General features: G+C 37.8%; 1 protein-coding gene across 4 annotated transcripts in view; it reads right to left on the reverse strand.

Moving 5' to 3' along the window:
• Positions 1-241: 241 nt before the first annotated feature.
• The window catches only part of ARID4B (AT-rich interaction domain 4B), an 88,434-nt gene continuing 65,632 nt past the window's right edge, over positions 242-23,043 (reverse strand). For 3 of the 4 annotated variants that reach the window (XM_059841625.1, XM_059841627.1, XM_059841629.1), the window contains exons 17-24: positions 18,899-19,144; positions 12,544-12,628; positions 11,614-11,806; positions 9,009-10,217; positions 7,086-7,196; positions 4,145-4,360; positions 2,604-2,750; positions 242-2,019 (exon numbers count right to left, since the gene is read on the reverse strand). In XM_059841625.1, coding sequence (XP_059697608.1) covers positions 1,889-2,019; positions 2,604-2,750; positions 4,145-4,360; positions 7,086-7,196; positions 9,009-10,217; positions 11,614-11,806; positions 12,544-12,628; positions 18,899-19,144 — 2,338 coding nt within the window. In that variant the 3' untranslated portion in view covers positions 242-1,888. The remainder of the gene's footprint in view (positions 2,020-2,603; positions 2,751-4,144; positions 4,361-7,085; positions 7,197-9,008; positions 10,218-11,613; positions 11,807-12,543; positions 12,629-18,898; positions 19,145-23,043) is intronic. The other variant, XM_059841628.1, reaches the window with a different exon arrangement.

Below are 23,043 nucleotides of genomic sequence, written 5' to 3' on the forward strand. Positions count from 1 at the left end.
GCCAGTAGTTTGTTTCAACTGGCTCTGCCTTAATGATGGGTCACGCCTTCTGCTGAAAAAGAGGATGGACTTGAATTCATCACTAAGAAGAAAATTAGGCAAACGCACGTGCTCTATCTTACCTTTCTATGTCCATTACAGCACACCAAAGATCATTTGCTAAACAGATTCTGCAGCTTGATGTAACTTTCATGAACACACTACAGTTGCTTAATTAAACTGTTAGAAACAAAATCAGGGATTCACAAACTATGGCATTTTATTTCAGAGGCCTTTGCTTACATTTGTACAATATATTACATAACTCTCCATTTTCTGCAGAACCTAATATATATTTTATAGCTTTTTTCTATAAGCTTTTCCTTCAATGTCTGTCAACAAATTTTTACAGTCCTGTACAATTCTGAATACTTTGAAACCATTTTCAATAAAATCAGTTATAACCTTAAGCGCACACTACAAAGACTGAAAATGCTTTTCTTAGAAAAGTCAAATGAAAAGGATTCTGACACTCTAGCACCTACAAACAAAATGCTTCAAATTCTTACATGTTGTATTGCCAGAAAACAAAGAAAAACATGCCAGCCCCTATTTCCCCAGGCAAAAGAAGTACACAGAACTACAATTAAAACAGTAAAACAATCTGTACAATAAAGTACTGTGTATTAACAGTGCCAGGTATTAAATAGCTGAATGAACACTTCCGCAATATACAAATGTCTTACAAAGGTATAGAATTGACAGGAGAGAGCTTGGGATCCATTCAACATAAAATCAATACAAGTGAAAACATTTTGAAGTTGGTTTTGGAATTTGTACAAGGCATTTAAAAAATTAAACATCTACCACTTGGCTAGCTAGTTATTTTAAAAACAACTACCCTTTTGTGGCAGTGTTGGTATCAGCAACCACAAATTATAACCTCACACCTTGCTCCCTCTTGAAGTCCTCTCCTAGAAGCTCGTAATAAAATAAGCATTACAAATGAAATATTTGTTGCTTTAAGGGGAAAAGAAACATTTACAAGAAAACACAAAAATATACCTGTTATAATCCATTATGAATAAATATACACTTTAAACTGGCTGAATACAATCTTTATACATTAAGATTTAATACAGTTTGTTAGCCATTTTCTTTCTTTTTCATAATGTATTTTATCAAAATTAAAAAAAAATACTGTTTTATAGAAAAATGGCAAAGTACAGTAGTTTCATTCCAATTAACGGGTTCTTAAAACCCAGAGTAACCTACTTAAGCCTAATTCAAACCTGTAAACATTAGTCAGTCTTTTTTTTTTTTTTTTTTTCTTTTAAAAGGAATCCTCATATTTGGTTATCAGGACTGATGTCAGACATCCTACTAACTGCAGGTTTTGAATAGATGTGCTTGACGTATACAATTAAAGCCACTATAAGGTGACTTAGCAGTTAAAAAACAATTAGCTTGTACAAATGAAAATATTTTCAATATTTGTCATAAATAAATGGAAAAATATCAAATGTTCCAGCTTTAACAAAATACCAGGGAATACAGTAAGCCTTACCACATTGATTTAGATCACCCCAACAACTATATACTTATTGTCCTGTCTCTACAGGCAGTGAACAGCCTCCATTTGCCACAGCGGAAGGCCTTTGAGTCACTAGACTTACAATTCCCAGACAAGTTGGAAACAATTATTGCTTGAGGAAAAGCAGTTTGTTGTACTTTTTCTTCATAAAAGTGCACTTAAGTGCAAAGTTAGCTTGTCAAGAAACAACTTTAAATACAAAATAGTGCTTGTCTGAATTTTGTGCCACTGTGCAGTATAAAAAAAAAAAAAGGAAAAAAAAAAGAGTGGCCCTCAGCAGCCATTAAGTGCAAAGTGCTTTGGCAAGTCCTGCTGTCACCTGCACTCAACTGACATTCCATTCTGTGATGAACTTGACATAGATGGTTCTGCTAACGTTAACATAACTGCAGCCGTAATGGAACTAGAGGAAGGTGATGAGGAGGAAGATGATGTAGTAGCAGCACCTGCACAGGAAAAGGAAAACACAAGTTATAGAGATTCATAGATCAAGCAATAAACATGTTTTCCTGTTCAGCAGCAAGCAGTGGTACATACTGACTCCTGCAACCAATGCCCTGCAATGGGAAAGAAACCAGTCTCCACTGCCTGGTTTGTGTAGCAAACACTCAATTTAACTGGTCTCCCCTAAAGTCATGGAATAAACCCCTTATCCCAAGGGGAAAGCACTAACTAGGCCCACAAGCAACACTACAGCAAATTTATCTGTAATGTGAAGAAAAATTAGAAGTTATTAATACTCTTTGTTCACTGCTCAGAAAAGTTCATTTTCTGTATATTTTTTCCTGTATGAAGTGGTTATGCCTTAACAGCATTAAATAGATTGCACACCTTGGTAACGCTCTTCCCTCTCCAGAGTCACTGGGTATCTGATCCTTCTAATGGTCATAAAATACCTGCACACAGCATCTCCCAAAACCCAAACAAAACCACACTCCTAATGACACGCATCTCCCAGCAAATTATTCAGTACCTTCACATAAGATGCAACTAAGCCCTCTAAAAGCAGAATTTAGTTTCCAGCACTCACTTTCCCGCTCTTTTTTCTTTAAGCGCTTTCTTCTTCGGTCAATGGAAGCCACCTCAGATTTCAGGGACAGGTAATGTTTCCGGATTTCTTGCAGTTTTTCTTGGAGAACTGTTATGCGCTCAGCACTAGTCAGATTTTCCAAGTCAGCTGCAAGTTAAACAATCTCTGTTAATTATTGTATTGAAGCATTTCCAAACACTTCTGGATGTCAGTGAAGTGGAAGGTACTCCAATTTTAGTGAGCTAGCAGACAGCACAGCTAAGAAACAACAGCAGCGGCAACTGCTCTTTATCACCCCCAATTTGTTCACTTTTTATTATTCTTTAAAAGATACTGCCATACACTTTTTGGGGACTTTTTAAGGAACTGAGAGAGGAAAAAAGATGCACTCCCTTCCCCATCAGGAGGAAAAGGATTAAAAAATTAAGACAAGGGAGAAAAACATCAGGGCCAAAACTCGCTTTGAGCCTGTTGCTTTCAGTCCTTGCTGGACCCCAGACACTGGGAAGGTCAGCCTTGCCTGACTTGTCTTGGTACAAAACAAGCAGGTTCCAACAGTAGTGTGTACAGCTGTGGGTTGGTTCTGGTGGAGTCCCTGGTATATGTGCCACAAGGAGAAAGCATACAGGATGACCTTGCTGGACATGGCCAGCAAAGGAGCTGCCCCTCTGGCTGTTTCCAGCTGGGAGCTCTCCACAGCATGGCACACAGCAGTGGGTAGCACAAGCAGGAGAAACTCTTGGTTCAGTCCAAAAAAGCCACACAGGAGACACTCAATTCAAGAGCAATTAAGAATCATTTAAACTGTTGTGAAGTGCAAAATGCACTACACATCAACCTGTAATGAGGGCAGCACTAAAGGACCAGAAGTCACAACTATATTAGGCTGTGGGAAAATGAGGAAAGCTCCAGTGTCTGATTCAGCTACAGCAGGAAATGTGTCAAAGAGCACTCCACAGACCAACTTCTGCCGAGCAACGTTAGCATGTGGAGTGTAGCCATGGTAAAAAGAAAGGAAGGAGCAAAAGCCCCTCAAATGTGTTGCACCAGGAAAGTATTCAATCAATCTCAACAGGGAAGTAAGCGACAATGAAGACCTTTTACATCACATACTCCTGAAGAGCACCAGAATGTAACTTGATTGTGAAGAACTACTGGGAAAAAATACATTTAAAAGTAGACTAATGCTGGCATTCAGGGATGGGGAGGAAATTAAAAAAAAAAAAAAAAAACACCAACCAAAAACCAAAACAGCAAAGTCAGATTCAATTGGTAAGTTGCACTAATATGAGGGAACTGATAAGCCACTGATCTGTTTTTCAGATTGGCAGACAGGGCCAGATAGGGTTAGGCAGGATCCTTTCCACACTCCTCACCCCTAGCTGGACCAGTAGCTTGACTGAAACAGAGTGGAAGTTCTTAATACTAGAAATAGCAAACATGTGCTGGTTCAATAATGCAAAATGGATGGGGAAAAAAAGACAAATCGATCACCCAAGTGTCTGAACAAGAACTAGGTATGTTTTCAAGAAAATACTTACACATCTGAAAACTCCACTTGTAAACTTTGGGCAAACGATTATTCTGTTCTTTGAGATCAGACTCCTTCTCTCCATTTTTACCACATTTTCCTGGTGACTGTGTTCTTGTGAGTGATTTGGTTTGGTGAGATTTCATACCAGTAGAAACCGATTTTGCTGACTGGGACTTGGACACACTTTCACCAGCAGATAGTTCATCACTGTCGCTGCTGTTTGCTGAAGAAACAAAAAGATATTGTTACAAAACAAAGCCCAAACTAAAGCTTGTCAGAAGAAATCTCTGTGCTGATTTTCATACAATGGGAATTTATTTGACCCAAATCCCTTACTTTAAAACAGAATCCATCCTGGTGTGGCAGCTTGGCTTGATGCTCTTTGCATCTCTGAAGCACAACCAGGTATTTAATGGGGACAAAAGGAACCACATCTGCCTGCTCATGGGGCTGTACTTTTTCTAACAGTTCACAAGACTGATTGTTGGCCCATCTCCTGTTTACCTCTTTCTGAGGCAAACATCAATTTCTAATGCACTATTCAATATATATAAACCTCTATCCCATTTTAGAGCTAACAGTTACAGACAGAGCTTTGATTGTATTTTTAGGACATGTATAGCAGAAGTCAGAGCAAACACAGCCTTTTCTTAGCCTTATGTCACCTTCTTAGCCTTATGTCACCTTTATTTTAATTTTCCTTTACTAAAACCACTATCAATAATATGAACATCTGTGACATACTCTACAAATTCTCAGACATGATGATACAATTTTTTAATTCTGGAAAAAGATCTTTTGCTGACCCGCAACAGAAGAACTTTACCTCATGCTGAAAAAACTTTAAAGCAACAGGCTGAACTGAACACCAGTTTTTAATCAAACCATTCAAAGGAGAGCAGCAAAATAACCTATCTAAAAGACAAGACTTATGAGTAATGATTGAAAGGCTGAAGTTTTTTAGCATTACTAAAATAAGACTGACGTGAAAGCAGGCACAAGGGATTGTAATTTAACACAAGTCTAGCAAAGCCGCAGAATAAAATGCCTAGGAAATCTGCAGAACCTCAATTGTTAGAGTTGTTTTTAAAAACACCTTGAATTTATATTTATTAAGAAAAATGTATGCCTCAGTTGTACCTGCCCCCGATGATGACAAAATAAACCCTGAACCTTTTGGCCTTTATGATCTGGTGATATACACAGGAGAAACTGAATACCCAAGACATGTAGTGTGAAAGAGCTTGGCGAGCTGCTTGTTGGTATTGGTTTAATGTGGCATTCACATTCTCTGAACAGAGAGAGAGATAATTCTCTCTCTCAGGCTTTTTCCTGGAGAAGCAGGAGAGGAGAAGAAAAAACAATTCTTATCTCTACTTGCTGCTCCTGTTGTTTTGCACATGTGGAATGTGTTAGGAAGATGGTTTACCTGAAGTGATTTGTCAATTGGATTCTGCTGCAAATTGTTTTGTTTCCTTGGCCAATCACTCAAAGCTGTGTCCTGGCTGTCTTGAGACAGTCACGGGTTTTCTTTAGGATTCTTTGCAGTATAGTATCTCTTTGTATAGTACAGTATTAATGTAATATTAATGTAATATAATATAGTTTTAAAAAAGCAATTATTCAGCATTTGAATCAATGGAGTCAGAAGCCAATCATTCCCTATGTTGGGGGAACCCTGAATTCGATAGTTTAATGCAAAGGCAAGAGCTGAAGCTACCACAAAAGCAGGTTAACAGATACACTGGAATTTGGAATTTTGTCAAAAGCTTTTTTTTTTTTTTTCCTTTTTTACTTTCAGCTGAATCCCATTTTATCTATTCATTTTCCTTATTACATCCAGTAGTGCCTGAAGTCTAACAAAAAGAGCAGACACCAATGACTACGTGGTAGTAGCTTTGAAGTATTACATCCTCATGAAGACAGAGATTGAGAAAAAGGGGTAAATGCACCAAATCCAAGGGAATAAAGGCAAGACTTAAAATGGTGTATTTGTTCTGCAAATTCAGTTTGTTTGGTTACTTTAATTTCTGGGGTAAGAATAAGGATTATGAAAGGAGGTGACCAGTAAAACGGAATTTAAAATTATGAAAAAATATGAAGAGGAGATCAATGAACATGAAAGACAGGTGGGGTGAAAGCAAATACCAGACTAGCAAGACTTTTAGTAAAAGCTGTTAACAGAAAGAGGGAAGGGAAGCTGGAGGAGAGACAGGAAAAAAGGCATGGCATATGCTTTTTATCCTTGCTTTAATTCCATTTTTTACAGTTTCCTCTAGGCTTCAGTCTCTAGCTGTTTCCTGGTATCTTTTTATTAACAGAGAAATGAAGCAGTAATTGATCTCATTGTCTCCCAAACTCCTGTGCATACCCTAACACACCTAACACACCTCTGCTTTTATTAAGCTTCCCTTACTCAGTACTGTAGTTTCTATTCCAATTAGCTACTACAATTATAAGAAACTGCAAAAGCTGCATTTTTAACTGTAGATGTAACGGACAGCACAGGAAGAAAACAAGAATCTATATTCTTCTGGAAATATATTTGCTACAGGGTAGAGACATTAACTTCCAAAAACTCATCTTGCAGAAAATATAGAGTATCATTTCCTTCTGGTCCCAGTCTCTCCTCTAAAGCAGGCAGCTATCATGATACAGAGATACCTGTCCCAATTCTGCCATATGTGAAAATACGCACTCTTCTTGGTTTTCCTGAATTACAAAATATTAAGCAGCTCTTAGAAATAGGCCCAGAAATAGTACAAGACATTTAAAAACACTCTGGTGTTTAGGTAGAGCAGTTTCTTCATTTAAACAGTGTTAAGAATTCCCTGATGAGAACATTTTGTCCTAATGCATTTTTTATTAACTGACTTCATCTCCTACAATTAGTTGAACAAATGACACGCTACTTTCACACCTTTTATTTCACACTAAGTTGTACTTACTAGTTTTACTCTTCTTTTTGCTGCTCACAGATGTTTTGTGGCTCCTTTTCTGCTTTTTTGAAGAGCTGCCTCCTCCCTGAGCATCTTTAAGTCTTTTTTGGCCTGTACAGACTATAATTGGGGAAAAAAAAAAGAAAATAAACCAAAATTAAATAAATGCTTGCACTCCTCCCACAAAACACTTCAAAGCTTAAGTTTGTAGACAACAATGCAACTGTTCCTGCCTATCCTTAATGCAGCTCAGTTTTCTACTTATATTGACAAGAGGAGGTGAAAGACAATGGAAGGCAGACAAAGTTTTTATGATGCTTCCAAATTACTTTCCCATATGCATCACCAGAATTTCTCTTGAACCACATGGGTTTACTATTTTTTAATACTGTAAATTAAATACATTTATTTAAAAAGTTATCAAGACCTACTGGGACTAAAAAATGTTTTTAAAAGTTTGCTGTACTTGGAAGCTGTTAGAAAAAAACCAAAGCCATAATCTGTGATCAGTAATTACACTGATTGAAGGTCTTAAAAAAGATCTTAGATAATGTTAAAAAACCAAAAAACAACAAGAAAAGAAAGGTAAACAAGGGAAAAATTCTACTGGTATTTGTGACTACAAGGGGAAAAAGTTGAAAAGGAACATGGAAGGATTCTAGTACACCTGCTAAAAGAGAGTGTTTTAGAACTTCTTCAAACATTGTTTCACAACTCTGTGACTTACAGATTAAAAATGACCCCTCGCATGAAACAATTTAAATTAAGGAACCTAATTTTCTGAAACAGGCAACATGCTGACAAAATCAGAGAGGAACTTAAAGTCTAATGCATTTAAAAATACTCTTTTACAATTGTGTAATCCTTCTTTCAAGTGGCAATATAAAAATCCCCAAGCAACTTAAGTTCTAAACCTACACAGCTTTAATTAGCAAAGCAATACAGGTGCATTTATCAAGACATTGATACACATTGCCCTCTTCCTAACTCTCTCCTTTAAGGAAACACATTTTGTTGCATACTTTCAGGAGATTATTTCCAACAGAACACTGAAGGTAACACACCTTTAAGGGCATTTGGAAAAAAATAGCTAATTGCTAGCCACAATTCACTGAGCTAAGAAAACCCACTTCTGTCTCAGGTTTTTATACAAAATATATTTTCTTCCTTTGTGTCCATAATTTTTAGCCACTACAACACAGTGAAAGTCGCTGTACTTTTGATGAACTGCAAAACAGCTAGTCACTTTCAGGAAAAAGCTTTTGGATCTTGCCTTGCCAGCAGTTAAAAAGCAGGCAGCACTACAGCGACATCACGTGCACAAGTGTTTATTATCCCCCACTCTCTAGTGGTTTCAGGAAAGGAACTTCAATCCAAAAACATCACATATGAAAGTGAAACATAGCTGAAAAGGTCAATGCTTTTATCAGCTTGACTTGAATCTTATGAAGTTAATGTTCTGGAAATATACAAATTAGAAATGACTGCCTAAGCACCCTAGCAGCAAGAGGGCTTTCTCCCCCATAACAACCAACTTACAGAGAATCAAATTTTATGCAAGAAAAGGATCTCCTGCTTCTAAGGGCAGTGCTGAAAATGCTTCCATCTTGCTACAGTAAGTGTTCCTTACACAAGCTATTACAGTTTGCTTTGGGCTTTTTTGCCATATCCAGTATAAGCTTTATTCTTTTATCCTTTGTCCCTCGGTGAAACCACCACAATTTTAAACGAAAAGCCAATAAACTTGCTGGCAGATTACATTTCACTCATGAGATGATTATGTCATTTCCACACATCTGAAATGGACAGCAGGCTACTACTTCCTGCAAAAACTAACTTTCCTGCACCATAATCAAAACAGAATGAAAACACATCAGCAGTGAAATAAGAGCTGGTTAGGTCTGAGACAGCACTCTTAACCCTTTCCTTTACCTTTTTCAGCATGCTCTGGCTCTGGTTGATTACTACTACTGGAGCTGACGCTGGCATCAAAACCTGTTGGAGAAATATTTCCCTCAGACTGGAGGTCTTGCAGCTCCCCTGCCACACTGTCCACCTCTATTGTGCTATCTGTTTCACTTTTGATGCTTCGTATCTCTTCTTGATTTGGTGGCAGTGTCTCAGAGACAGTGACACTGGACTGATGTCTACTGGACTCTGTCACAGTTACAGAGGAAGGTGACTCAGGAGTTGTAGGAGGCGTATTTAGCACTGAATTGCTGCCGCTGCTTGGAAATTCAACCTTCTTCTCACCCACTTCAGTCGGTTTTTCCTCAACAGGTTTAACATCGACACTTGCTGGCAAAGATTTTTCAAGTTCACAGTTAGGCAAAGAAATGCCCTCTTCTGCAAGAGTCTGAAGCTGCTCCTCTGCCGCAACATCCTCAGGAGCAGCGTGTGGAGGAGAAGCAGCAGCCTCAGTATCAGAGTCTGAGAACAGCTCCTTCAGCGTTTTCTTCGGCCACTGGCCTTGGATACTTGACCACACATCTTTTCGATCCTTTGCTCGGGTGTTCTGAAGTCTTTCATCAGAGTTATTTAGAAGCTTTATTCTTTTCTCTCCCACTTCAGAAAATCCAGAGTAGAAAGTACTTGTCCGTAAAGATTTCCTTTTCTCCTCTAGTCCATTGTACTTTTTCGTTGGAGTGATTTTCAGTTTAGATTTGTCTTCCTCATCTTCATCTGAGGAGCTGTTACTGCTGTTTTCTAAACTAAGGGAGTCTTTGTTTTTGGACTTCTCATCCTTTCTGTTAGGTGACACGGTCTTTAAGGACTCCTCTGCTACACAGTGTCTTCGTTTACCACGCTTCACTTGTGGTTTTGCTGTTTTATCCACGATCTCCTTCTTTCCATCCTTTCTCTTCTTTGTGGCTTCATCTTCTCCATCGGAATCACTATCTTCAGATAACTCTTCCATCTCTTTCCGCAATCTTTCAGGAGACTTGGATACAGACTTGGGCACCACTGCATCTGTAAGAGCTTTAGTTTCTTCTGGGAGGGATGAACCGCTCTGTTCTTTTAGACGGAGTTCATTTTTATCTTGGCTTATGGCTTCGGGCTGAGATTCCTCCTTGCCATCAGCATGAACATTCGGGGCACTTTGGTCATCTTCTTGCTCACTATCATCAGAACTTTCAGAAGCTAATTAAAAATAAATCCAAACAAAACAAAAACAAAACAAGAAAAGTTTGTCTTGATTCTGATTACAAAGAATTACTGAAAAACAAAAAACCAAAAAAACAACTAAAGAAAACTGTACAGATATGAAGACATGCTACAGGGATCTCTAGCAGTCTCTCTCTTAAATGGTACCTCCTGAAGAGTTCAAAAACTTATGGTATAAAGGCTAGATTTAAAACCAGGAAGATTCTCTGTTATACAGTACATCTCCAGGAATTTCTGAACAGGTAGACAAGGCATAGAATGCATTAATCCATAAAATACGAACTTCTGCACCCAAACCAGTAACTGAAGATGCCCTTACATATTTCTTATGGGTGATAAATACTACCATTATCTGCCTTTTTTCCAAAGCTTGTAACACAGACATCATTTTTCCTGGAAAATCCAGAGTCTAAAGGACAGAACAACACCAGAAACATTGGATACTGTCTAACAAACCAATCAACCAATCTGATGATCTGGCTGGAAAAAAGGAAGTGAAAGCAATAAAGAAAGGCACTTAGGGAAACAAATGGACAAGAAGAATGTAGGACAACTGCAAGAAAATTCAGGGTCAACAACAAAGAAACTGAGAGAAGAACAAAGATATATACAATCCCAAAGGAATCAACAACAATCTCATCCAGTGCAAAAAGATATGGATTCAAGGAGAAACACAGGAATTGGCTCAAATATATACATATATATATGCAACTCCTTGATTTGTAAAGTTAATTACAGATTAATTATCACACTAATAATAGTGGCATCACTAATTGGTTTTTGTTTCTCATTTCCTAAGGAAATGAAGCATTATAAATATGTTGATTGTTATTCTACCTACAGTTTTGGAACCCAGTGGCCAGTGTCATCCAAGTTCAAAAAAGTTGGAATGATTACTAAATTCACACAGCTTCCACAGAAGTTTGTGGTTACCCAAACTACCTATACCATACCTGATTTCCTTCTCTGGAAGTGTGCTCTAAACTAAGAATGAAGAGAAGCAAGTAGGTATTAAAATGCTGCTGTAAATGTGTGGGCAGGGCAACACAGTGCTAGCAACAGACATGCAGATATGAGTAATGGGTCCTAGAGCTTAGGCAAATCAAAAATTAAAAATTCAGAAATTAGATAGGAAGCAAAAAGCTCTACATCAAACAAAAAAAAAGGACAGCAACAGAAAATGTAATGACTGTTAACACACTGAATTCACAGAAACTGCCAACACTGCTTTTGTCCAAGGGTTATTTCTGAAGATGATGTTATAACTAGCCAGACAGATTCAAGCATTTAGTTGCATCAGTTATTCTACCTTGTCATTTACTCCTGTTTAAAGGCCATTTACAGAATTAGAAAAAGCTTTAAAGCACAATACCTTGTAGCCCATTAATGATAGAAGTAATTTCTATTGATTTAACTGGAGCTTGTTCAGTATTTTTGGCTTCAGTGCTGTCAAGTTTGGACCCAGTCTCTGGTGATGTGCTGGTGTGAAAGGGGGGTTTTGACAAACGTCGCAGTTTACAAGGTTTAGGAGAATACTTCTCTTCCTTCTCTCTGTCAGTTTTATTCTAGGTGAAAAAAAGACACAAAAACTCTTCTCACTGAAGCACACATCTTATAATGGATTACAATTAAACAATGCCTACAGTTATCTTAAACATTCAATCTGTAGAGGTCTCCTCTTTGTTTCAAAGACTACAAACACCTTCCTACACTTCATGCCAAGACCCTTCTACTGAAGACAGGGACTTAGTCAACACTAAAACAAATGGGAAAACAAACACAACCAGTGCTCGAGGAGAAATGGCACTGCAGCATGCCAGGCTCAGCAGTGGCAGAAGGAAAAGCTTCCCTGCAGCCCACTGTCCAAGAAGTATGTCATCATCTAAGCTTAAATATCAGTTGTGGAAGAATTAATTTGGAAAAAAAACTTGGCAATAAAATTAAAGAGTCCCATGCACATGGACTAGTCCACAGATCTGCACTGCAGAATCAGAGAGATCTCAAATTTCACCCCCCTCAAGCTGGCTCCCAACACTGACAATAATCTGTATCCTCCTCATTTGATTTCTGTACATTTAATTAAAAATTCAGGAAAGAAGGAAAGAGAAGCTTCCCCCCCTCACCTCAAGGAGAAAAGCCAAACTGATGATGAAAAGAGTACCCATTTTAAAAGACTATGAAGTTGCTTTCCTTGATAAGCATTTGTAAGCCAATCAAAAGGTCAGGAAGGGAGGCAAGGATTACTTAACTATGTATCAAACTAACACAGGGAGCAACAAGAGAGAAAAGGGAGAAAAACTACCTTTATTTTCTTTCGATGCTTAATTTTTGGTACATTTTTGTCAGCTGGTCTCACTATCTTGTCTGCCTTTATCCACTCATCGTACCTGAAGAGAAAAAGAAATTGTACACATTTATCATTTTAAGCAGATAATCACATCACAGTAGAAATTTAACTAAGGAAAAAGAGAATTAGCAGCCATATAAAAACAGAATTGGAATTTGAATCAAGTAATTTGTGGAATTCTCAAATCTGTGAAGTTTCAGCTAAGGTTCAGAGGATTAACGTCTTTTTACACTGAGGGGAAATGCAAAACCTATTTTCCAGTCTGCACAGAACAGCAGAAATCCATGTTTGCACGTAAAAAAAACTACCTGAATGAGAAATCTGAACAGACCTCTAAAAGGTATACTTCCTATTTATACACTGTAAAACCTTAACAATAAAATAAACAATAATAAAATAACAATAAAATAAATCCTTTCAACTACGTAAAATGTGACCAGTTAATAAAAACAAACTCTTTTGATCCTGAGTGACTGCAGAGTTATCTAGAGTGAGTAACCCTTTGGAGTCACCAGCTTTGAGTCACTGACTTCACAGGGACATTTTCAGTTCCCTTTCTGTTGAAGGTTTCCACTTAGTATCAGAGAGATACGAGACAAAAATATACTAAATAGCACCAAGATATTAACAACAGGCATCTTGTTATTCAAGACTGGACTTGTTAAGTACAAATCCAAGACCAAAGAAGTACATTCTTAGTAAGAATATACTGTAACTATGGTACTGTGCTTGCCAGGTTGTGTATTTCTGAAAAAGTCAAGAGTCATTTAAATCAATTTTTTTCCTCCCGATAACAATAAGCTTCTTTACTACTTAAACTGTAAATTCAAGAACCATATGCATAAGAAACAGTTCAGTTAAAAACTAGTTGGTATTAACTTTGACCTGAATGTACATACAAACAAATTCTGATCCTCCTAGGTAAACATAAAAATACAGGGGAAAAAAATCTACTTAAAAAACCCAAAACCACACTCTTCAAAAAAATTCGTACAAGATGGAGTAGAGCACAATGACTATGCTGGCTTTCCAGCTGGGCTTACCCAATCATAGTTTTGATACATGCAATAACTACTGATACAGTCCTAATTCAGCTTCTTTGCAACCACTGTCAATTATATCTACAATACTGACATAAATTGAAAATATTTAGGGAAAAACAAGCAAGTTTCCAACTTGCTTCCCTACATATTTAAAGTTATGATCTATACAAGACAGATCTCAAAAAAAATTCTGCTTTTTCACCTCCATGAGACAATAAAAACCACAAAATCTTGTAGCAGACCATGCAGACTATGATATATCAAGACTGCCTACACTGCTGCAGACACCACTGTCATTGTACTATTACACTGTCATTAAGAGGTGAAATGCCAGTAAACAGGTTCAAAACTGAAATACAATTCTTCAGAGTACTTGCTCATATGGAAATATCCCATATTCTGTGAGACTGGGAAACCTTATTTGAAGCAATCTTTCTTCAAGACAAAGACATGTTTTGCACAAGGAATACCATGAAGTGCCTGCCAAATGGACTTTGTGACCCAGAGAAATGCAGGAGTATTTTATTAGATCTAAATACACGCAGGAAAACAGCACTAGGACCTGACAAACCCATGGTGAAAAGCGAGGATTTTGACTGTCCTTTCTGCCTCAAGCACATTGCTAGAATACCAAATTTGTATTCACTCATTCTTATGCATCTCCAATAAGAAATTAATCTTCCTCCTATGCAAAGTCTGTGCACAGCCCACACTGTCTGAGATTCACAGCAACTGCAGTGCTGTTGGGGCAAGAGCTGACAGACATGGGGGCACACTGAACCAAAGGAGAGAAATGCAGAATATGAAGAGAACACCTCTCCATACCACAGAGTCCTAAACATCACGGACTAGAAAGGGTGGTCGTGCAAGCCCCAATCTCAAGGAGCACAAGTTGGAACACCAACGTGTGACAGTCACAGCCTGTTGGCCAGAGCACACCCTGCTTTACTCCTGACTACACCCAAAACAGCACACAGACCCTGCGAGGAGGCCGCAGAAATCTCCCACCTTCTCCAGGGAATCAGTGCCCCACACTTCACACCTTTGCTTCACACAGCTCCTTTCACTACTCAAATATCAGATCCATATGGTTTGCCTAAACCTGGGACAACTGGACCCCAGGCTCAAACAGATCCTGCAAAAAAGATACATTCCAAGCCACAGCTGACAAGCTGACCCTAAATTACATTCTCCTCCCCTGCAAGACGGAGAAGCACCCTGAAAGCTGCATCTAAATGGGGTGTGTGACTCAGACTAGAGCCTCTTTCTAGAACTGCACCTGCTAACATATGAACACTTACTTCATCACTAATCTTACTTTGGACAGTCTGTTCACAAAACAAAATTAACCCAAAAATATTATCAAAAGAGTTCTTCAGCTCTCATTACAAGAAGCATGTACTTTCAGAGGACCTGGGTTGTTTTACTGCAGTGCTGTCTTTCACATGGACTAGCTTCACCCCCCTAAAGCGAGCAGATGAGAGTGAGGAGGAAGGCGATAATATGGAGAGCTGCTCCTGAAAGAGGTGACACAAATGTCTTTGAAAATCAAGACAGGGGGTTTAATAAGGAATTATTATCTAGTTATTTTTTTAAACCAGGTTTCATATGAAATCCTGGAACACTTTCATAAAGAAAATCCCCTTGCCTTAGCAAAATGAAGACAAGGCAGAGCACCTTGCATCAGGGTAAGTACTGATACTGTTACATTCACAGGCACTACTTGCAAGATAAAATGCACCACAACATACTCTTAGAGGCTGCACAGTCGATCTTCCATGAAAGTACTAGAGAAGAAACAAGGAGGAAAGCACACTTGTCCAGTGTGATTTATAGTAGATTTATACTAGCAAAGGGAGCACTTTTCTCAGAAGGACAAGTAACCTCAAGGAGACAGCAAGTCTTGGCAAATTCTCTGAAAAGGTCCAGTATACTATCTGTAGCTGCTAAAAAGGGAGGTTTATTTATTTTTTTTTTCCCCTGTGATCAAAGAAAGGAGAAAAACTAGTCTGATACTCAAATACTGGGATATTAGATGGGGATTCTAGCTTGCCTAATTTTTTTTGGGGGGTTTTTTGTGGGTTTTTTTTTAAATAATCCGTTCCTTGCCCCCCAGTGACATACATTACGCTCCAGAAATTTAGCTGCACATTTAATTTCAGTGGTTGACTGCAAAGTATAAAATTTGTATATGAAATAATCTTTCAACAAACTTAGAAATTAGTATTTTCACATGCAGATTTCTGAAGGAAAGAAGTGTTGAAAATAGTAAGTCTTAGCTTTAAACATTTGAAACATTCAAGAATAACTTGTCTTGTGATGTTGTACCACAATGACACACAGTTTCATCAATCTAAGTGCTTTTTAAATATGCACCCACTAATCACTGGGAATACACTGCAGAAGAAAGTCACCTCAAACACACAATGAACTGTTCTCTGCACTGGGAGCTGAAGATTAAAATTACAATAGAAGGAACTGGCACCGTAGGCCCCAAAGAAGTTTTAGTTACATATAAAGCAAATATGTATGAATTACACATAATTCAGAACATCACTGGTCTGTCAGAAGAAGTTTCTCTGTATTTCTCTGCTTTTTCTGGTTATATGTGGTAACATAAACAGGTCCCTGTAACAGGGTAGAGATTTCTACCATCCCCTTTTGCTACAAGTCAGGCTCCACTGAACACTACCATTCCGAGACCTTTATCAGACACATCACCTGAATCTCAGAAGGTAACAACAAGATCCTTTAGCATAATGCTGTACAGCTTCTGCACTTTCTATTTACTCTTTAAAACAAACAAACAAACAAAATAGTTCCACAGTTCTTAATGTCACTGCTCCAGAGCATTTAAAAAAAAACAAACAAACCAAACTAATGAGGATGAGTATCAAGTTTACCCAACATCATTCCAAGTACCCTAAGGAATGTGAGCATGCTCACACAAACAGTTATTCTGAATTCCAGACTGATACTGAAATTACCTTGTGATAAGAACCATTAGCAGCTATTTCGGATTTCTGCTCCAACTTATGAGTTTAAAGAACAGGCCATTAAATGGCATACCTGACCAAAAGGGGCAACAGGAAAGTCAACTTTAAGGAGCAGAAGAATGACAGAATTAAAAAAACCCTCGATGATTAGCAAATCCTAGTTCAGTACATGCCCTGTGCTGTACATACAGTAGTTGTCCCTGCTAAGTAATCTACAATGAATAAGGAGAGGAGGGAATTGCTTCCTACCCAGCTAAGGCAGTTGCTTTTCCAGGTTGTCACTGACTGAAAGCCAAATCAAGACTAGCCTACAAGACTAGTTTTCACAATACTAAACTGTCAAAGTGTTTGGATGCTGGCTAAAGCTGAGGCTTACACACTCTGTCAAATCCATAAACCTAAGTAATTTTACATGTATGAAAAAAAATTAGCACCATTTAGCAGAGTCCATGCACAGTCCCACAGCTAAACCTCAATCACCAATGTATTTTTCAGTGAAGAATCCTAGTCCCTCCCCAAACCTTTTCAGAGGGCTCTTTTGAAACACCAGGTAAAAGTATAAACTCAAGTCCTGCTGCCAGAAAGACCAAACAATCAACACTCCTTACTTCTCAAATGAGTTCAAGTTAACTAAAAATGCTTTTATTGTCAAACATATCCTAGTCACAGAAATAATGCCTCTGACATCAATCTGCAGATTTGCTTAAAATGCAGCTTTAAAAATTTAGAATCTTGATTTCTCCTTTAAGAACTGGGGTGCTGGAATCTCCAAGGTGAAGAAGACTCATTTCTGACTTCTCATTTCTTCAGATTTGAAGCAGTACTGCTCAAGTGAAATTCTGATCATCTCACCTCACAGCATGGATAACAGCATGATATTTGCTCCAAAGAAAAATAACTTCTATGCTTACATGTGAATTCCAAAACAAGAGTTTAAAAGCAAGAAACCTCTTGGAATGGTACACACAGTAGTCTTCAGTGAGCAGGATGAAAATTCCAGCAAATTGCACTCCAAGGGAGTCTTCCTCAATAAGAACTGGACCAGAACGCAAGTCACACCCCAGCTGCCACCTGGAGCAGGCTGAATCTCCCCTCATCTCTTGACTTCACAGCCCACTACGCTCACAGACGTTGCCTGAAGACAGTTTATGTCAGATGCTATTGCTGCAGATCAATGTAGAGCAAAATTTCTACAGAAGATCGGTACCAAAACTGGCAAGAGCGAGATTCCTCCTTAGCAGCAGCGCCTGCAAACCGCCGAGCCTTGATGCAAAGAGGTGAATTCAAGGCAGCAAGAGAAGCACTGCACTTTTCTGTTACCTTTGCTAGCAGATCTTGCTAGAACTGAATAAATGGTATTTGTCCTGCCCTCTTGGCCAGAGGCAGGATGACAGATGAAGGTTACAAGAACCTCAGCTTTCCCAGAAAAGGAAAAATAAGAACAAAGTACCTCAGACTTGTAAGGGTTTTTTTACAGACAATAATAAAGTTTAAAAGGTAGTATTTAAGGACAATGAGCAATTATGTGGAAACTGAGGAAAGGAGCAGACAAGCTTATAAGCTGCTCAAAAATTTTAGTTTTCTCCACTGTTTTCAAAGTTGCTTCAAGTTTTAAATAGCAAAAAAGAGGTCCGAAATAGCAATAGAAATACTTCAACTTATTTCTATTAATGCTAGACTAAAGACAAAACAACCCATATGCTCCTCCTTCTATTAAAGAAAGCATAAGAAGCCACTAGCCTAAGAAGAGTCTGGCTGGGAGAGGAGGTGGGGAAGGGAGGATAGATATAAGATCAGATGAAATGCAGTTACTTGCCGTGCACTTATTTGCCACTAAGAATCTTGTTGTTTTCCAGTTAAATACCCTTTATACCAGCAACAGGGCGCTGTTGCTGTGCTTCACTGACAAGAGTGAGCTCCCTCAGCTAAATGCACTACTCAAACACTGAATCAGAGAAAACCGGCTTAAGAGAGCCAGAGGAGGAACCTGAAAAGAGTGATGTGTCACTTGCATGGGAAGATCTAAAAGTAAGATTGGGAACAAATGAAGCCTTCTTTGGACAAGTCATTTTAAGATGATTTTCAAAGTAACTAAAGCCCTGCATTTATATAGTGTTAAAAATATCTAAGTTTTATACAGTACAATGACCTTCACAGAACACCAATACTGAAAGTTTAGGACTCCAGATGTCTATTAATTTAGTTTTTAAAATTCATAAGTGTATTTGAGAAGTAATTCAAGAAGTAATCACTAACTAAAACTCAAGTTACCTCACGTTCCATCCACAGTAGTGCACCAAGTAAAGGACTTCTCCACCTTCGATGTCAGAATCTTTAATACTAGCTTCATACATTTTTTGATTTTTCCCTCTTCCATACCGCACTTGGACTTTCATGCCTGGTGGATAGCATTCAAACTCTTCTTCCTCATTGTTATTGTTGTCTTCTTCCTCCTCCTCCTCTTCCTCCTCCTCTGCTTCTTCTTCATCTTCATCTTCTTCCTTATTCGTGTCATCTCTTGAAAGGTTTAAAAAATTGTAGAGTTAATATGAGATACTTCATAAGCTTTTCAGTTCCAAACCACATATATTGATAAATATTGTGGATGCATTAGAGAGTGGGAAACAGGAGGCTCCAAATATGTGAAACTGTACTACAGCTGAGTAACATCAGCAAAATAGGACATAGCAACACACACAAAATCCAGTGACTGTAAGGTGCAAAAGTGACTAAAAGAAAAAAAAATCCATCAAAATCTGTATGAGTAGAAGTTGGTCAAACTCATCTTTACATGATTCTTGCATGCAGTCTCTTTGTTTAAATATAATTTTCCCACTTAAAAATTAATTATTTTCAATATAGAGAAAATTTCCTAAATTCACTTTTTTAACCTACAAGTTTTACAAATGCTTCTTGAAACTTGCTTCTCAAAAAAATCCTTGTTTTATTACTATAATACATAAACTCTGTCTCAACAGCTTGAAATTACTGCGTCCATTACCAAATTTTGGACCACAAAAAGAAACCTCAGCACCTTATGTGACTGTATTAGCAAATTAAACAACCTGTGCTAATTTATGACCTTGCCACTCCTTGCCAATTACACTGAAAGTATTCTAAATATGTCAAACTTGCATTTAATTACTATATAAATACACAGGCAGGTGTTCACTGCTTTCAGAAGTAAGGAAATTTTGAACACATTTTTAGATATTTTGTACCAATTTTCAGAAGCACTAAGAACCCACAAATCTTGCTAGTTTCAGTCAATGGTAGCTACAGCCTGCTCAGTTATCTGAAAATTATCTGCAATCAGCTTAAACAGGCAGACTAGATTAAAAAAGTTAATGGGGGAAAAATCTAATCTTAATTAGACTTCTAAAGCAGCACTATTGGCCCCGTACCATTCTAATCACACACTCTGTGCAACACAGCACAGATTTAGCTGCTGGCTAAATTCACAACAACTGCAGACTGCCAATAATCAAAAAACCTGATAGATGGAACAGGTATGTTTGGATATTTGGATAAGAGTGAACGTAAATACTGTTCCAAGTCTGATTCACACCAGTATTTTAGTTAAGCTTACAAACAGAGAAGTCTGTATTAATAATCTAAACCTTTCTATAACATTTTCAGTAGAAAACTCTCAGATAAGCCAAGCTACCTTCTCTCTGTGAAAGGATGCTCCTTTGCAGAAGTAAAACTGCAGTATTGCTACCTAATTAGCTGGCTGGCAAAAGGTAATTCAGAACAATATGCTAAATTCAACTGTAGTATAACCACACTGATTGAATAAAATTACTTCAGAAATTCATGTTGTCACACATATATATATATATATATATGCAGAGATATACACTAAATATACAAATACATATATGTATACACACAGACATGTGCATACACACTGAGACAAAGGCTAAAAAAATCCATCTTGGTTTAGTACACCAAGTCCCAGAAGACATATCTGTCTATTCAGGTATATATGGCATGGACCATACAGTAAATTCTAGAAGGCCAATATTTTAATTTTATTTTTTATGTATACATGTATGTATATGTATAAATATACACACACACACAAAGTCTCAGCCCTCCAGGAGATATATAGATAGATAGATATAGAACTATATCCTTTCAGAGAACTACTTTGCTAGTGAAGTTAAAACCACCAGAGTTAAAAGTGCAACATGAACAAACAAGCTTTGAAAGCTCACTTATGGCAAAAATTACTTCCCAAAGAAATCAAGAGAAAAGGTGCCCAAAGATTCAGATGAAAAATCCCTGAATAGAATTCCACAGCTAAGAACAAAAAGCACCAACTAATAATTTAAATTATTTTAAGTTATACTCTCTGCTGCACTAAACAAGAACTCCTAGGTAATTTCAGTACAACAGGTATTACCACAAAGAAGCTAAAAAAATGGGATCAGAAGCAGAGCCACCACTGCTCCAAGAACAAGAAGAGCTTTTGATTTTCCATTACTAAGTACACTTCAAAACTGCAGTGAACCAAATTCTGCCTTTTAACTTTTTTCTCTACAAGATCTAGGGGCACAGTCCTTGAATGCTGTCTGCAAAGTAAAGTATGCCTATGTTGGAGATTCAGGATTTTCCAGATACTGGAAATTATGGTGCCAACAGCTTTTCAAAAGATGAACAAATTTGGAGTCTCTCCCATCTTGGTGTCCCAACATATCCTACAAAGACTCCATGAAAATACCAGAAATTGGTACCTTCTGGAAGAGATGTATGAAACCATCATAGTGAGTAACTTGGATGGTCAAGGAGATGTGAACAGCAGGTGGAACATAGGTGGAGGGCATGTCAGGAAGCAAAAGCAAAACATCAGCAGAGATGGCTGCAATTAAAAAGTGTTCTAAGGAGTGACTTGGTTAGCAATCATAAGCTTGAGGTTTTAGGAAACCAAACAGAAGCAAAGAACGTTCATCATTTTGGAGAAGAAAAATCCAACACACTCATATCGCTCCTGGAACAAAAAAGTAACAAAAAAACCTCAACACAAAACCCAAGAACACATACCAATGGTTGCAAGGAAGATATTGTCTTATAATGCCATAAATAGTTCAAATCTGGCAGTGCAGACAAAGGAGAAGCCACGACTGCCACAAAAGTGAGGTTTCTAAGAGGAAATTGTGATTGTAGGCATCCAGTATGCACAGTCATAACTTCATTAGTCCATGTATGCATGCACGAGATCATCATCGGATTTTCTTCAATGCTGTTTAGTCAAAATCCCATTTGGGGAAAGGGCATGGGGAAAAAGTAAAAAAAAAAAAAAAAAAAAAAAATGTAGAGAAAAGAAAAAAAGAAACAACCTCTTGGCAGCAGACAGTTATTGTCAACTTAAAACCAGTACCAAGCAATATCTACCACAAAGCTGCAACAATTTGAACAACCCCAGCAGCAGCTGATGAAACAAGGCAGCAGCAGATGTGCATACACAGTGTACAGGAGACACAGCAATACAAGTGTAACTCTGTTCCAGAATCCAAAGTATTACCAGAAAGCTTATCAGGACTGAAAAGCATTACAAATTACAACCACAGACTAAAAAGAATACCCTCACCCCATCTCAAAAGGATTGGGAACATAAACATTCAGAAGCAAGAAATGAATGAATTGAAATGCAAACCTATTCATTAATGAAGTAAAACCATTAAAATGTTTAGAGCATACAAATATTGCTTATCATTAGTTTCTAAGGACAAGGCAACATCCTCAAAAGGCTAAAACCACACACAGTAGGTCACTCTCAGTCAATACAAAGATTTAACACCAACAAGCCAATAATTAAGTGTATTAACAACCGGACGTAGTTAATAAATTAAACATTGCTGCTCTTACACCACTCAAGAAACTGCAGCAAAAATCATGCAAATCTCTTTCAGCCCACATTCTCTGGCACTAAACATGAGCTGTTACAAAGCCCAGGTGAAACCTAAGAGACAGAGTGTGATTTGGAACATTGTATCTGCTTCCAAGAATTCCTGTTGTGCAGCAAACCTATCCTTACTCCAGAACACTTCCCCGGTGCATCAAACTGGTACACACAGCAGGTGAGATGGCACATGCAAGATTATTTTTTCAGGGGTTATTCTAAAATTTGAGGAAGTAAGATTATTTAAATTATTGGCTTAATTAAGTCATTACAGTTAATTGAATCACTAGCAGAAATAAACTTTAGTATAATTGACACTTCAAGTTTAGGAATTAGCTTCTATTTTTGTTTCCTGCTTATTTTTTTCCCTTTTCTCAACCTAGCGCATAATTTAATATCTACTTCTCATAATACAGAGCTGAAAGATGTTCAGTTTCTTTTGAAACTGCCAATCACAGATGTGATGGTCACTTAAGGTGACCTTAAGTTTTAAGGCAGAGAGGTCATTGAG

The sequence above is a fragment of the Haemorhous mexicanus genome, chromosome 3 (genome assembly GCF_027477595.1).
Source record: "Haemorhous mexicanus isolate bHaeMex1 chromosome 3, bHaeMex1.pri, whole genome shotgun sequence".
Lineage (NCBI taxonomy): Eukaryota > Metazoa > Chordata > Aves > Passeriformes > Fringillidae > Haemorhous > Haemorhous mexicanus.